This window comes from Monodelphis domestica, chromosome 8 (assembly GCF_027887165.1).
Source record: "Monodelphis domestica isolate mMonDom1 chromosome 8, mMonDom1.pri, whole genome shotgun sequence".
NCBI classification, from domain to species: Eukaryota; Metazoa; Chordata; class Mammalia; order Didelphimorphia; family Didelphidae; genus Monodelphis; species Monodelphis domestica.
The window spans coordinates 42,035,342-42,051,051 of record NC_077234.1 but is presented as its reverse complement, the minus strand read 5'-3'; the positions used below and the strand labels follow the sequence as shown (position 1 = coordinate 42,051,051).

General features: G+C 43.7%; 1 protein-coding gene across 2 annotated transcripts in view; it reads right to left on the bottom strand.

The window, feature by feature from the left end:
• USP13 (ubiquitin specific peptidase 13) overlaps positions 1–6,203 on the bottom strand; it is a 139,766-nt gene extending 133,563 nt beyond the window's left edge. The window contains exon 1 of one of the 2 annotated variants that reach the window (XM_001368179.5): positions 5,673–6,203. In XM_001368179.5, coding sequence (XP_001368216.3) covers positions 5,673–5,870 — 198 coding nt within the window. In that variant the 5' untranslated portion in view covers positions 5,871–6,203. The remainder of the gene's footprint in view (positions 1–5,672) is intronic. The other variant, XM_007501977.3, reaches the window with a different exon arrangement.
• Between the last annotated feature and the right edge of the window lie 9,507 nt (positions 6,204–15,710).

The following is a 15,710-nucleotide window of genomic DNA, read 5'->3' as shown; positions in this document are numbered from 1 at the left end:
TATCCCAAAGGAACACACCTTCCAAATGAACAGGATGCAAGATGGGTTGAATATAGCTTAATAGGATAAGGAAAATGACTGATCTTAGGAACAGTTAAGCAGCTTAGCCTGGCTTTCATTTAAGAAATCAGAAAACGTTTTGACACAAGAGATAGTCAGTTCTTTGAGAAAATGGGAAGCCAGCCCAAGACTGTAGCATGATTCTCTAAGGAACCAGGAGGTTGGGTTAAGAGTGATGGATTTCAAGTGAGAAGACCAGGATTCGAATCCCTGCTACTTATTACCAGGTCTGTTATCTTCTCTGGGCTTAGGTTTCCTCAGCTCTAAAAATGAGAGTTAAGATCCCTCCTGACTATAAATCCTATTATCCAATTAAAGTGTACTATAGAAGATTAGAGTCTTACTCTGCATCATCACCCCCAAAAAAAGGCCATTTGAAAATGAGAAGTGTATATAGAAAATGTGATTCCAAATTGTTTTCTAAAGTTGAAGAACGCTATAGAAAATATATACTTATCAAAAAGTAATTTTATCAGAGCAGTTAGGTGGCTCAGTGGGCAGGGTGTTGTGAGTTCAAGTTTGACTTCAAACACTTTCTAGCTGTATGACCCTGGGCAAGTCATTTAACCTGGATTACCTAGCCCTGGCTGCTCTTGTGTCTTAAAAGATAAGAGCTTAAAAATTATTAAACACTGAAAACTATTAGGTACTATATAATGTTCTTTCTACTTTTTGAATTGAATGTGTGATTTATAGGGAGTTCCTAATCAAGATCTTCTCCACCAATGAGGATCTGATAGCTGCTCTGCAACTTGGAATCTAAAGAGCTTCCTAAGCCTGTGAGAACTTGTTACTTGTCCAGAGTCTCACAGTCATTATGAATCTAGATCTGCCTAATTCTATAGCGAGTTAGGGGCCTCAGACACTTCCTATCTGTGTGACCCTGAGCAAGTCACTTAACCTCTGTTTGCCTTAATCCACTGGAGAAGGAAAAGACAAACCAGTCCAATATCTTTGCCAAGACAACTCCATGGACAATATGACCCAAGGGAGTCGTGGAGAGTTAGACAAAATTGAACAATAACAACAAAGGCAGTTTCTCTAATTTCTCCACCAAGCCTCCCCTGCTTTAACAAAATAAAAATCTCCTTTCTCTTCCCCCTTGTTTATGATACAGATTAACAAAATATATTAATTCACAATCCTTGTCAATGATCCTTCTCTTGGAAGTGGAAGAAGATGTGGATCATTGGCAGAATGACTATGTTTGGAATTGGAAGGCCTGGGTTCAAATCCCAGCTCTACTCTTTACTAATTGTATAACCCTAGGCAAATCACTTAACTTGTCTGCCTCAGTTTATTCATCTGTAAAATGGAAATAATAATAATAGCATCTACCTCTCAGAGTTGTTTGTTGTAAGGATCAAATATGAAAATCTTTGTAAAGGCACTGCTTAGCACAATACCTGGCAGAGGGTAGGCACCATGTAAATGTTAGCTATTACTCTAGTTGTTGACTCTTTGGGACCTCATTTTGGAGTTTTCTTGGCAAACATACTGGAGTGGTTTTTCATTTCCTGTTCCAGCTCATTTTACAGATGAGGAAACTGAGGCAGACAGGAGGAAGTGGCTTGCCCAGAAACACATAGCTTGTGTCTGAGGCCAGATTTGAACTCACAAAAATGATTCCAAGCCCAGCACTCCATCTACTACACCACTCAGCTGACCTAGCTATTACTATTAATTATTACTACTATTACTGCCTTGGTCTGCAATAGATGGCCTCTGAGGACCCTTCCAGCTCTCAGCTCACATTAACAACAATAACTAGCATTTATAAAGTGCTTTACTGTTTGACTTGCAGCCCGTTACATATGTTCTCTCATTTGATGCTAACAACAACCCTATGAATTCAGTGCTATTATCTCCATCTTACACACGAGGAAACTGAGGCTGATAGCAGTTAAGTCACTTGCCCAGATCCACACCATTAGTACGTGTCTGGTTTGAACTTAAATTTTCTTAACAACAAACTTGCCACTCTTTTCAGGAGACCACCCAGGATGCTACACCCTCCTCACCTCAGCATCTTGGAATCCCTAGTTCCTTTCAAGGCTCAGCTCAGCCACTTCCTCCTACAAGAGAACTTTCTTGGTCCCCTCAGGTGCTGGCCTCTCCATCCAACCTGAGCAATTATATATAATCTATAATATAAAATATATAAGAATATATAGTCCCTACTGTTTGTTTTACTTGGTGAGTAATCCCTATTGACTTCCTTTACTTTGTGGATAATTTGTATTCATTTCTTTTACTTTGTATATCATTTGTATTCACTTATTTATCAGTTCACTCTTTAAGGGCAGAGACTGACTTTGATTTCTCTTTGTCTCCCCAGTCAGTACCTAGCAAGAAAGTTCTGCAAATAGCAGGTTCTGAACAGATTGTATCAAACAATTGAATTGAATTGTTGAATTGTATCAAACAGGCTTTTCTCTTATAAACATTCTCTTGGAGCCCACCAAGACCAAAACAGTTGTTTGCTACATTGTATTATTCTAGAAAACTCTGTAATGTCTCCTCTATGGGTTCACTTCTCTCCTCTGACACTGCCATCCCCTGGGTGCAGGTCCCCATTACCTCATGGTTTGGACTGCTGGCTAATCACACTGACACCACTCCATCCCATTCTCCACTTACCTGTCAAACCAATTTTCCTAAAGCTCAGCTCTGATCATGTCCCCCTCCTAATCAATAAACTCCAGGAGTCTCCTGGCTGCCTCAAGGATCAAATAGAAAATTCTCTTTGGCTTTTGAGCCCTTTGTAACCTGGCTACTTTCTACCTTTCAAGTCTTTTTACACTTTGTCTCCTCATACTCTTCAATTTAGTGACCCTGGCTTCCTGGCACACAATATACCACTTCTTGAACCCTGGGCATTTTCATTGTCCTAAGCCTAGTCTGCCCCCTCCCCAACCCAATTCTCCCTCCCTCCCTCCCTCCCTCCCTCTCTATACTCCCCCTCTCTCTTTATCTCTCTGTGTCTGTCTCTCTATTTCTCTGTCTCTTTCTTTGTCTCTGGCTCTGGCTCTCTCTGGCTCTGGTTCTGTCTCTCATCTCCACCTCCTGGATTCCCTGAAGTCTCAGCTAAATTCCCATCCTCTGCAAGAAGCCTTTCCCAATAATCCCCCTTTAACCCAAATGCCTTCCCTCTGAGGTAATCTCCAATTTATGCTGAATATATAGTGTTTGTACATGGTTGCTTGCATATTCTCTCCCCCAACAGACCGTGAGCTGCTTCAGAAAATCACCTTTATTTGTACCCTAAATCTGAGCAGCTCCTGGCACAAAGTAGGAGCTTAATATATGCTTGTTAACTAACTCTTTTATTGACAGAGATGCTCATGTGTGAGTATCCTATTCTACAGTAAGAAGAGAGATTGGATTATAACGAACATCCAGAACTGGAAAGACCCTCAGAAACCATCTAGTGCAACCCCTCTATTTTACCAAGGAGAAAGTTAGTCCCAGAGAAATAAAGTGATTTATCCAAGGTCACACAGGTAATAAATGGCAACATTGGGATTTTAAATCTAGAGCCTCTGACTCTAGTTCCGGTTCCCTCCAATGCACCTTGCCAGCAAGGCAATATTCTAAGAAACTCAGGGAGTTCTGGGTCCCCCCCCCAATACTTTATAACATATCAGTTGCTTTTGTCTCACGGGCATCAGCACCATCCATCTCCACCTTCTTAGGAGCTAGCATAAGAAACTAGGGCAATCCTGGGACATGAAATTTGTTATTTTAAAATGTTGTTGATAATGGGAAATTCTAATAGCATTCTTGGCAGTGGCCTCAGGTATCATGGTCAATAGAGTCCCAAGGTTTAAGAAAGGACCTCTATCAAGTTTTCAAGGGATCATCCTCAAAGACATCAAAAAGACTTTCCAAGATTAAGATAAAATGGACAGAGTATGTGGCTGGCAAGGAAGAAAGCAATTTCAAGTCCCAGAACTCTGGAGGAGTTCTGATTCTGCCACTTACTAGCCATGTGCCAAGCCAGCCAACATCTTTAGGCCTCAGCTTCCAGTGCTGGAAAATGAGGTATGGGAAATGATTTTTGAGGGCCCTTCCAGTTTCAAGGTCCATTAGCCAATCAACATTTATTAAATGACTACTATGTGCCAGGTACTGTACTAAGCACTAAGAATACAAAAAGGAAGGCCAAAGACAATCTCTACGATCAGCCATAATCTTGTGATCTCACTCAAAAGTCATGAAAGAAAGATGGGTAACAGCCCACAAAGAAATGTCACAGATCAGTAAAAGCTCTCTGTGGACTCGCTTCTCTCGCTTACAAAAAGTAGAGGGTGAGATTAGAAGCCCATTAAGCTTCCCGGAGCCTCTGAATGTCCCTTGTTAACCAGAGAGCAAAAAGTACTTTGAAATTTTAAAAGTCTAGCAGGATGGGAAGACAAGTCTCTGAAGCGTTCCACAGGCTGGCTTTCCTTACCAACTGTCTGTCTGACTGACAAAGGTTGCTCCTGCTTTGTTGCCGAGTGTGGGAGCCGCTCCGCCAGCCCACCCCTCCCCAATACAACTCACTCTGCAGCCAGAGGGAGACCTGCTGGATGACATATGAGCTCCAAAGGGTGTGTGTAAAAATAACCAGTCCTCAAAAAGACATGATAAACGCCACACAGCTGAGTGACTTGGGAAGTGCCTTCTGACTCCTCAAAGGGGAAATAGTTGTGGGTTGTTGTTTTTTAATTTCACACACTTACAAAAACCGTGGAAATCTGCAAGCACTAGCAGCCAAACACTCACGCTTGGCCCTGACAACTGGAAGCTCCCCTCTACTTCCTCCTCTAGCCACCGAGGCCAAGATTTGGCTTAAAGTTGTTCAAAATTGCCTCGATACGTTTCGAGCCCCAAACCTCACGGGGTGGGGCGGGGTGGGGGGCTCCGCGGCGGCGGCGGGGGAAGGAAGTTTAGTGAAAGAAAAGTAATCGCGATGCACTCGACCCCCCTAGGACCACTTGCGCCAAAGCACTGTTTTTTCCTGTCATTCAGAAAGGAAGCAAAGTTGGGGGGGGGGGGGGGGGGAGGCCACCAAAATCACCGAAGAACTCAGAACTCCGGAGGGCTGGTCCAGGGACTAGGAATCCCTAAAGAGAGCAGACAGTCCCAGAAAAAGAAGGTGCTTGTGGTGTGTGTCCGGGTGCTATCCACTCCCGAGAGCCCTGCAGGCAGAGGACTGGCTGAGCACTTCGGAAGGTTCCTAGGCTTGGGGCGAGCTAGGGAGGTGGGTGAGGGGGCCCCAACCCTTAGCTTGGAGAGCCAGCAGCAGAAAGGGCGCTAGGATTGCTGGCTCGAAAAGAGAGCTCCCCAGCCGCAGCTCTCCGGCTCCCGGAGCTCCATGCTAGAGGGGCTTGGAGGAGCGGCCGGGAGCTCAGTTCCAAAGCTCCCCAAAGTGGCCGAGCGCGGTGGGTGCGCTGTGCACCATCCCCGAGAGTGATCAGGAGGGGGGTGGGGATCAGTCCCTGCAGCCCGACTCCTAGCCAGGGCCGGCGGCCAAGATCGATTGCTCTCCGGGGCACAGCCCACCCCTCACCCCTCCACCCTGCGTCCGCCACCCCCCACAGCCCTCCCCACACCTGGCCGGCACTCACCGGGGAGTCGTAAGAGAAGGCGCACTCCGCCTTGTAGACACGATCCCCGGACCTGGGGACGCGGATGGTGGGCATGTAAGGGACCAGCAGCTCCCCGAGGTCTCCTGCAGCCATCTTCCCGGGGCCAGGACCCGGACCGGGGCCGCTGCCGCCGCCGGGGCCGCCGCCAGGGCTGCCGAATAGGGCGGCCCGCTGCATGCTTCCGCGCGCGCGGGAGGGCCGGAGGGAGGGCGGGAGCGGGGGCCGGGCGCGGGAGCCGGGCGCGGGAGGAGGACGACGAGGACGAGGGGGACTAGAAGGAGGCGGCTGCGGAGGCACCGGCACGGGCGCAGGGAGAGGCGGAGGCAGGGCGGCGGGGCTGCAGGGCCCGGGCGGCCGAGCAGACGGGGGCAGGCGGGCGGCGCGAGGCGGCCAAAGCCCGGGCGGGGCGGGGCGCGGGAGAGCAGGGAGGGGGACCAGGCTATTTTTAATCCAATGGCGAATCGCATCACCAGCTGCAGCGGCCGCGGCGGCAGCGGCGGCGGCAGCGGCAACGGCAGGAGGGGCAGGGATGGGGAGGGCAGGGGAGGGGAGGGGAGGGGGCGCATCTGCTCCCCGAGCCCAGAGGAGAGGGGCGGGGGAGGGGGAGGAGAACTGGGGACGCAAGGAAGGGAGGGTCGGCCCGGGAAAGGAGAGGAAATCCAAGGAGATAAGGGCGGGGGGTTGGGAGGGGGGGAAGGAGCCGGAGAAAGAAGAGGCCACACTGGTGGGGGCTCTTCCAATCGGGCCCCTTGCTCATATGACAGACAGTATTTGCCTGAAAGAAATCACGGTCTTGTCGAGCCCTTCAAGAGACCAAGAGCTGGAAAAGACTTAAGAGGTCAACTAGTCCCATCTCCTTTCCTTCCCCTCATTTTCCAGAAGAGGAAGATGGGGCCTAGAGAGGGGAAAGTGGCTTGGAACCACAGATCTAAAGCTGGAAGGGACCTCAGAGGTCAAGTAGTCCACCTCTCGTTTTACAGAATAGACAGCTCCACTCTCTAAAATGACCCCTGATAGAGGTCTAAACGCGGGAGGGGAGGGAGTGGGGCCGTCACCCAGGAGCAAAAGAGACATTTGCTGGAAAAATAAGCGAGGGGCAATTGAGAGATCACATGGAGGAACCCTGGATCCGGGAATCTGAGGACCAGAGGCTGAATCCTGCTTCTGCTCCTGATTAGCTAGCTGTGTGACAGTGGGCAAGTCGTTTCCCCCAGAAGGCTCCTCTTCTATCCAAAAAGGGGACTGGATCTCCAAGAGCCTGCTATCTGGGATGGGATCATTAGTGCTGCCTTCTGAAGGGGGTTGGGTTAGGACCCAGTGAGCATCTGCAAGAAAGATGAGCTCTTTACATATAGGATTCCACTCGATCCTCCAGGCAACCCTGTAAAGTAATTACCATCAATTGGCATCGTCCTTATTTTACAAAGAATCTCTGAGATGAAGTGACGTCTCAATCCAGGCCACCTCCTACATGACCCCACCTTGGGGCTGATTCACCAAAACTGACTTAGGTACTTCGGTAAAGTCAGTCCCCAGGAGGGTGGCCTTTGCTGCTTTCAGAGTGTTAAGGGCAACTCCGTGGGGGGCTATCCTCCTGGAGGGGAGGGGGGTTGGAGAGGTCACCTTAATTAGCCAGTAGAGTCTACACTTAAGCAAAAGCATTTCCCCCATCATCAGGGGCTCACTCGCCCACCAACGTACCCAGATGCCAGGAAAAGGAAAAAATGGGTATAAACTTAAAGATCTGTAGTAATGAGGCCCCAGAAGCTTCCTTCTTGTTGCTCCACTATTCCCTTTGGATGGCTTTTTGGAAGGACTATTTTCCTGCAGGGTCCAGTGTCTCTGATGGGCTAGCAGTTGGGCTGCATCTCTCTGGGTTCACTGTCTCTTATGAAAGAGTCAATCTGCTGCCAGGCTGGGGCAACTAGGGCACTGCGGGCACGTTTGAGCACTTCCCAAAGATCCTCAGAGCTGGGCAGGTAGGTGTTCCATCCCTGGGTTCTTCTCTAGACACAAGCATCTCTTTTTTCAACTTGGTAGTTCTGTCCTCTCTTAAGCTGGAGTTCTACAAAGCTCTTTAGGCTAGAAAATGACTCTTTAGCAATGGCAGAAGATGCTTCCTGAGTATCTCTCTGAGTGCCTAGAGTTAATGAGTTTCACTTTGCACACTACTAATTTTATTTCTAAGCCTAATGCCCCAGAGTCAAGATGGTAGAGTAGCAGGAAGAAGTATGTTAGCCTCGGCCCCCTCTTTACCCCGCCCCCCAAAAAATGAGATCCTAGATCCATTCAGGGATACCTGACCTGGTGAAACCTTCAGAAACAAGTGTTCCTTCTTGGCTGCTCTGTTGCTCAGTACTCAGTTCCAAAGATCTAGGGAAGATTGAGGAGGAGCCCTGCATTTGGGGCCACAAACTAAAGAGGGAGCAAGGAACAAACTCAGAACCAACAAGTAGCTGCATATCTTTGACCTCAAGAGTGAAGTAGCATGTAATTTCTGGCCTCCATTCCAGTCTTAATCCTGTAGTTTAATAATCACAGAAAGACCCCAACCAAAGGGAATCCTATATTTCTGTCTCTGGAAACTGAAAAAGCTTTCCAGCTGGCTGAGTCCAGTAGCAATCTACTAGAACTCTAACCAGGGTCCAGAAGACAGGTATGTTGCTCAGACCCAAACCAAGGTCAGGAGCTTGCAGAGCTCAAACCAGAAGGGTGGGGATCAGACTTAAATCAGACCACTTTGGGAGTACAGAAAACTTGAAGGCCCCCAGCTTGAGCTGTCCCTAAGATCCTGGAATACTCAAGAGTTAGAAAAGGAGAGGCAGCTGGGTAGTTCAGTGGATTGAGAGCCAGGCCTAGAGATGGGAGGTCCTAGGTTCAAATGTGACCTCAGACACTTCCCAGCTGTGTGACCCTGGTCAAGTCACTTGACCCCTGTTGCCTAACCCTTACCATTCTTCTGCCTTGGAACCAATACACAGTATTGATTCTAAGATGGAAGGTAAGGGTTTAAAAAAAAAAGAGTTAGAGAAGGTAGATCTCAAAGAAAATTTTGAAAGAAAAGATAAGAATCAGGGATTGGGCTCTGGGTAAGAGAAAGAAAAGAGGGAAAGGGAAGCAAAAGCAAATTATATGAAATCTAGAAAACTGTGCTGAGCAATCTTTTCTCTTGCCACCTTCTTATCTATAAAAATGGGGTAGGAAACAAAAAAGAAGGAAATGTATAAGAGAATAGGAGAGAGGGAAATAAAAAATTAATTATCAAACTCTGAATTCACAAACAAAATGCAGCTTAAATGAGAAAAGTAGGTAAATGGGAGGAAATCTCTATTAAATTTATCTGAAAAGGTCTCCTTTCTAAGATATGTAGGAACTGATTCAAATGTTTCAAGCTGTTAGACAAATTGAAAAATGTTAAATAACCAGGAAGTTTTCGGAGGAAGAAATCCAAACTATCGATAGCAATATTAAAAAATGCTCTAAACCACTAATAATTTAAAAATATACATAAAAACAAACCTGAAGTTTCACCTCAGACTCATTAGATTGGAAAAGTTGGCCAAACTCAGAAAATCACAAATGCTGGAGGAGCTGGGGGAAAACAGGTACATTAATGCACTTACTAGAATAGTCCAGGTATTCTGGAAAAAATTTGGAGATATGTCTAAAAAAGTTATTAAACCATCAAACTCTTTGACACAGGTATAATACTTCTAGGTCTATACCTCCAAAGAGATCAAAGAAAGAGAAAAAAGGGTGTGTATATATATGTGTGTGTGTGTATATATATATATATATAGAGAGAGAGAGAGAGAGAGAGAGAGAGAGAGAGAGAATAACTTTTTTAGAGTAACAAAGAATTGGAAACTAAAGAGTTGTCCATCAATTAGGGAATGGCTGTCTGAGTTATGGTATATGAATGTGATGGAATACTTTGGTGTCATAGGAAATGAAGAAGGATTCAGAGAATCCTGGAGAGACTAGTATAACTGATGCAAAATAAAGTAAGCAGAATCAAGGACAATTTCTACAATATCAACTATAGTATAAAGGCATACAGCTTTGACAAACATAGGAATTCTGATCAATGCAATAACCAGTTACAATTCCAGATGACTCCCATTGAAACATGTTATCCCCCTCCTTATAGATGAACTTAGCCTATAGACTGAGACATTTTGAAGGAAACATGGTAGATGTGGGAATTTGTTTTGCTTCACTCTACATGTTTGTCAGAGAGATTCTACTTTTCTTTCTGTTTTCTTTTTTTCTTTTTTTTAAACCCTTACCTTCTGTCTTGGAGTCAATACTGTGTATTGGCTCCAAGGCAGAAGAGTGGTAAGGGCTAGGCAATGGGGGTCAAGTGACTTGCCCAGGGTCACACAGCTGGGAAGTGTCTGAGGCCAGATTTGAACCTAGGACCTCCGGTCTCTAGGCCTGGCTCTCAAGCCACTGAGCTACCCAGCTGCTCCCTTATCTACTTTTCTTTCTTAAGGGGAAGGGAGGAGGGAGTTGAAAGAGAAGATGAATTTTCAATGACTGACAAAAATAAAACAATTTTTAAAATTAATATTATGTTAAATGAGTAACTGGAGCCATCGATAATACCCTGGAGGCAAGGTTATTGTCTTGCTAGCCTCTCTATATGCAATTATAGTATTCACAACTTTCATCCTCTCTGGAATAAGGAATGTCTTTTTTATATTTGAAGGCTGTGCCCCTTTTTCTTTCTATGTCTCACAGTCTTTTAGTCTTTGCTAACATCTACTGGCACACACATCCCACCACCTTTATATCCATAATATGAGCATGCAAGTGTATGAGAGTCACTCAGGTGGTAGTAAAAAGAGAACTAAACTGGGAACTGAGTTCAAATTCTGACACTTTTTTAGCTGTGTCTCTGAGCAAGTCATTTAATTGTTATCTTAAATAAAATAGTATCTATCTCAGAAAGTTATTATGAGGATCAAATGAAATACCACATAAAATACTTTATAACCCAATATAAATGTTAGATATCATTATTACAAAGTAATGAGGGATGGTGCTGCATTACCCACTGGGAAATCAGAAACCCATACTCTTATAGGTGTATATGGTGTTTCCCCTTCCTTTTCCCAAAGAATTTAAGTTGATTGAGGACAGTCAGAGATGTTGCAAATTCACTTGAATCTTTTTGTCCCTAGGACTGCGCTTGGAATATAAAAAACGTTTTTTGGTTGCTTTGTCCATGGTCACACAGATAGTAAATGTTAGAGGTGGAATTTGTTTCCTAATTTCAATTCCAACAACTTATCTACTGCCCCCAAAGAGCTTCTCTGAATATCTTCCAAATCTAAATTGATCTTTCCCACCTTAGACATTATCAACAAAAGCTTGGCTATATGCCATTTATTATTCCCTTAAACCTTTGGACAAATCATGTAGTACCTCTCTGCCTCAGTTTCTTCATTTTTAAAATGAGGGGCTTAAACTGGATGCCTTCTTAGATCCCTTACAGCACTAAAATCATGATTTGGAGCATCTCTTGTTTTAGAGCAGCTCAGACTGAGAAGGGAAAATGAAAATCAGAACTATTTTTGTTTACGTGTGTCCAACAATCATCTCAGCTTCTGATGCTATATCATGTTTTTCTTTGACCTCCTTTGGAATATTTTCTGTTTCAGGGCCACTGTGGCAAACTTCCTGCTTGCCCTTTTAAAAGAGATCTCCATGGGGGCAGCTGGGTAGCTCAGTGGATTGAGAGCCAGGCCTAGAGATGGGAGATCCTAGGTAAAAATCTGGCCTCAGACACTTCCTAGCTGTGTGACCCTGGGCAAGTCACTTAACCCCCATTGCCTAGCCATTACCACTCTTCTGTCTTGGAATCAATATTGATTTCAAGACAGAAGGTAAGGGTTTAAAAAAAAGAGAGAGATGTCCATATTAGCTCATATCTTTGTATATGCTGTCCCTACATGTACATCCACTTCCCTCAAAATAGAACATCAATGACATTGGACCGTTTAATATTGTTAGGATATTATGAGTATAGCATCTACCACTTCTGTGCCTCTGCATAAGCTGTTTCTCTTCCCTGGAATGTTCCACCAGCTCACTTTTGCCTCTTGGGAGCCACAGCATCCCTCAAGCAGTACCTCCTACCCTAACCTTTCCAGATCGACTGGGTTTTGGATGTTCTCCTTCCTTACTCCTTCCCTAATCACTTTACCCTTTCTGTTCACCACGTTCACTTGAATGAGTACAGCTTGTTCCCCCAACTAGAACATGTGTGCCTTTGAATCCCCAGTACCCAGCACCATGCCTAGCATAGAGCAAACCCTTAATCAAGGCTTGTCAAATTAATTAGAACCACGTGCTGTGTATTTTCCCCAATATTCCAGTCTGTTACTGTATATATTGAACTCCAATTGGATTTCCTCTGCCAAGTCTGAAGTTCTTAGTTACATGTCACACATTGTTCACTTGATAAATCTAGAGATAATTGGAATAAAATGAATGAACTTCTGGGATGATTTGGGGCTTCTCTTTGAGTAACAATTACTTTATCTCCTTCCTTTCTTATATTTGTTCCCCTCTGGCTTCTCCTCACTCCTTCAGTGTCAGTCTTGGGCAGGGAAGGGACTCCATCCTGGAAGAAAGAAGGAGGCCTCGAGCTTGGGGTGGTTGCATTTCACTTCCCCAGTTTGAACTGGGGCTCAATTTCGTCATCTACCAAAAAAGGGGGGGGGCTCAGACTAGACAACCTCTGGGCTTGGTGTGAAATTTGTCAGCCTCAAATGAACCTCGTATTCTGGTTTTGAATATGTGATGCTCTTTAGGCTTATTTAGTTATTGATTGATATTAGCCTTTTTTGAGAAAAGAAGGAATTTAAGTTCCTTTCCATGATTTAATGACATTTAAGATGAACAAGACAACTTGCTGAGTTGATAGGCAAATAGGAGAAAGAGTAAGATGGATTTTGAAAAAGTCATACAATTTAAAACAATTAGCTATATAATATCTAGCAAAAAAAATTAAAAAGAGATAAAAATAATTTCTAGCATCTATATAGTGCTTTGGAGTTTGCAAAATGATATCTTTGTTATCTTATTTGAGTCCCATGAGAACTCAGTAAGGTAGGTGGGTGCTTTTATTATCTCTATTTTGCAGATGGAGAAACAGAGAGGTTAAGTGATTTGTTATACAGTGAGTGTCTGTGGTCAAATTTGAACTCAGTTCTTCCCTAACTCCTCATTCTGGATTCTATCCACTGGTCCATCTGTCTGCTTCAAAATGAATGACTCAGTTGGCAGGTGTTTTCTAGAGACCATCAAATGGATAGACCCACTTAGAAATTAGCAAATTTTATAAAAGGCACAAAAAAGTATATCCTCCAACAACTCTGGAAAGGTTGGATGTTCTCAGGAATAAAGACATGTATTTTCATATTGTTTTCTATGCACTGATCCATTTTTGCTGATTTTCACTTTTCTTTTCTTTTTTAATATTCTTTTTTATATGAGATGGCTCTCCAGGAGGGGAGAAGGGAAGGGATACAGAAAGAAAATTAAATGACTGAAAATAAATGATATCAATAAAAAAAACTATTAAAAAGTGGGAGATAAAAGCTTCTTCATAAAACTACAGAAGAAAAATAAATAAATGAATAGATTTCTGCATATGGAATTTCACCAAAGGTAGGCTGGCAACTGTTTAACAACTGGATTTCCCCTTGGCATGTTTTTAAGTTTAACTGGCACTGGTAACATTTTTTTCCTATCACTTCCTAATATAATCAACAAAACAATAAATTAAGCTCTGATTTGTAGCATTTGCCATTTTCCAGAGTCTAAGCACTCAAATTGAAAATTCCCTAATTGGTTCTCGAAAGTCAACAGGAGCAAACTCTAGTAAACCCCTGGACTTAGCAATGCCCAAGAAATAGAATAATGTCCAACTACAAGCAATGAAAAGTATTTTCAGTCATCATAGATCTTAGATCTAGAACTGAAAAGGAACCTCAGAGGTCACGTAATCCAACCCCCTCACTTTCCAGATGAAGAAATTGAGGCCTAATGACCCAAGGTCACATGGGTAGTAAATAATGGAACCAAGTTTTGAATATAAGTCCTCTGTCAACAAATCTGGTGTTCACTCTACTGAGTGGAATTTCAGATTGTAGGAGGTCTCATAATATAGCATCAAATTATTCTTATTCCTCCACTACTATATCATGGAAAAATTATGTATCTTCACTGGCTCCCTTTTATCTGTAGGATTGAATCCTGGTCCCTTATTCTAGGATTCAGGGTCCTACTCAATCCAGGCCCACCCAAGCTATTGATCTGACCTTGGATGCAACCCTTTGATTCAATTGCACTATGAGGACAGTTCATATATAGCCTCAAATGAGCTCCTTGAGGGAATGCCCTTCTTTCCCCTCTCCATATACCTGTCTCTTCTGCCTCCTTCAAAGATCAGCTCAATTTCTAGGTCCACAGGACAGCATCCTGCAGTTTTCAGCCCACAGCAACCTTTCCCTCAAAAAAAAAAAATTAAAGAGTTTTACATGTGTTGGTAGAGCAGTGAGACACAGTATGGCCATTCTGGAAAGTATTCGAGAATGATGCAAATAAAGCAATTAAAATGTCTATTCCCTTCCACCAGAGACTCTATTCCTTGGGATTATACCCCAAGGAAGCCATTGATGAGAAGAAAGTGCCCCTATATACCAAAATATTCACATCAGCACTTTTTGAGGTAGTAAAGAATGAAAACAAAAGAGATGCCCACCAATAGGGGAATGGCTAAATTATGGCATATAAATATTACTGTGCTTTAGGAAATGATGTCTGCGAGGAATGCAGAGAAGCTCGGAAAGCTCTACATGAACTGACATAGAGCAAAGTCAGCAGGGTAGTCACAGCAGTAATGTAGAGAATGACACACCAAAAGACCAAAGTGAAAGTAACAAAATTACAAAGATCAAGGGGGACTCCAGCGAAGAGCCATGAGAGGCTCCCACTTCTTGGAGGCAGGAGGTCGGTCCCACAGGTGTTACACATTGCACATGATTTCAGACTTTTCCGTTTTTTTCTTTAATTTTATTAAGAAAAATTTTCCATGGTTACATGATTCATGTTCTTTCCCTCCCTTATTTCAGACTTTTTCAATGTGCCAATCTACCCCCACCCTTTAAAAAATACTGGGCAGCTAGGGAGCACAGTGGTTAGAGTGCTGGACCTGCAGTCAAGAAGACTCATCTTGATACAAAAATATTCATAGCTGCACTCTTTGTCATGGCAAAAAATAATTGGAAAATGAGGGGATGCCCATCAATTGGGGAATGGCTGAACAAAGTGTGGTATATGTTGGTGATGGAATACTATTGTGCTAAAAGGAATAATAAAGTGGAGGAGTTCCATGGAGACTGGAACAACCTCCAGGAAGTGATGCAGAGCAAGAGGAGCAGAACCAGGAGAACATTGTACACAGAGACTAATACACTGTGGTACAATCGAACGTGATAGACTTCTCCATTAGTGGCAATGCAGCGATCCTGAACAACTTGGAGGAATCTATGAGAAAGAACACTATCCACATTCAGAGGAAACACTGTGGGAGTAGAAACACAGAAGAAAAACAACTGCTTGAATACATGGGTCGAGGGGATATGACTGGGGATGTAGACTCTAAATGAACATCCTAGTGCAAACATCAACAGCATGGAAATACATTCTGATCAAGGACACATGTAATACCCTGTGGAATTGTGCATTGGCTGTGGGAAGGGTGGGTGGAGGGGAGGGAGGGAAATAATTATTGTAACCAAAAAATAAAATTAAATAAAAATTTTAAAAAAGAAGACTCATCTTGAGTTCAAATCTAACCTCCAATACTTATTAATGGTGTGACATTGGGCCAGTCACTTAACCCTGTGTGTTATTTACAGTCCTCATCAATAAAATGAACTGGAGAAGCAACTCCAGTATCTTTGCCAATAAAACCCCAAATGGGGTTATGAAGAGTCAGAC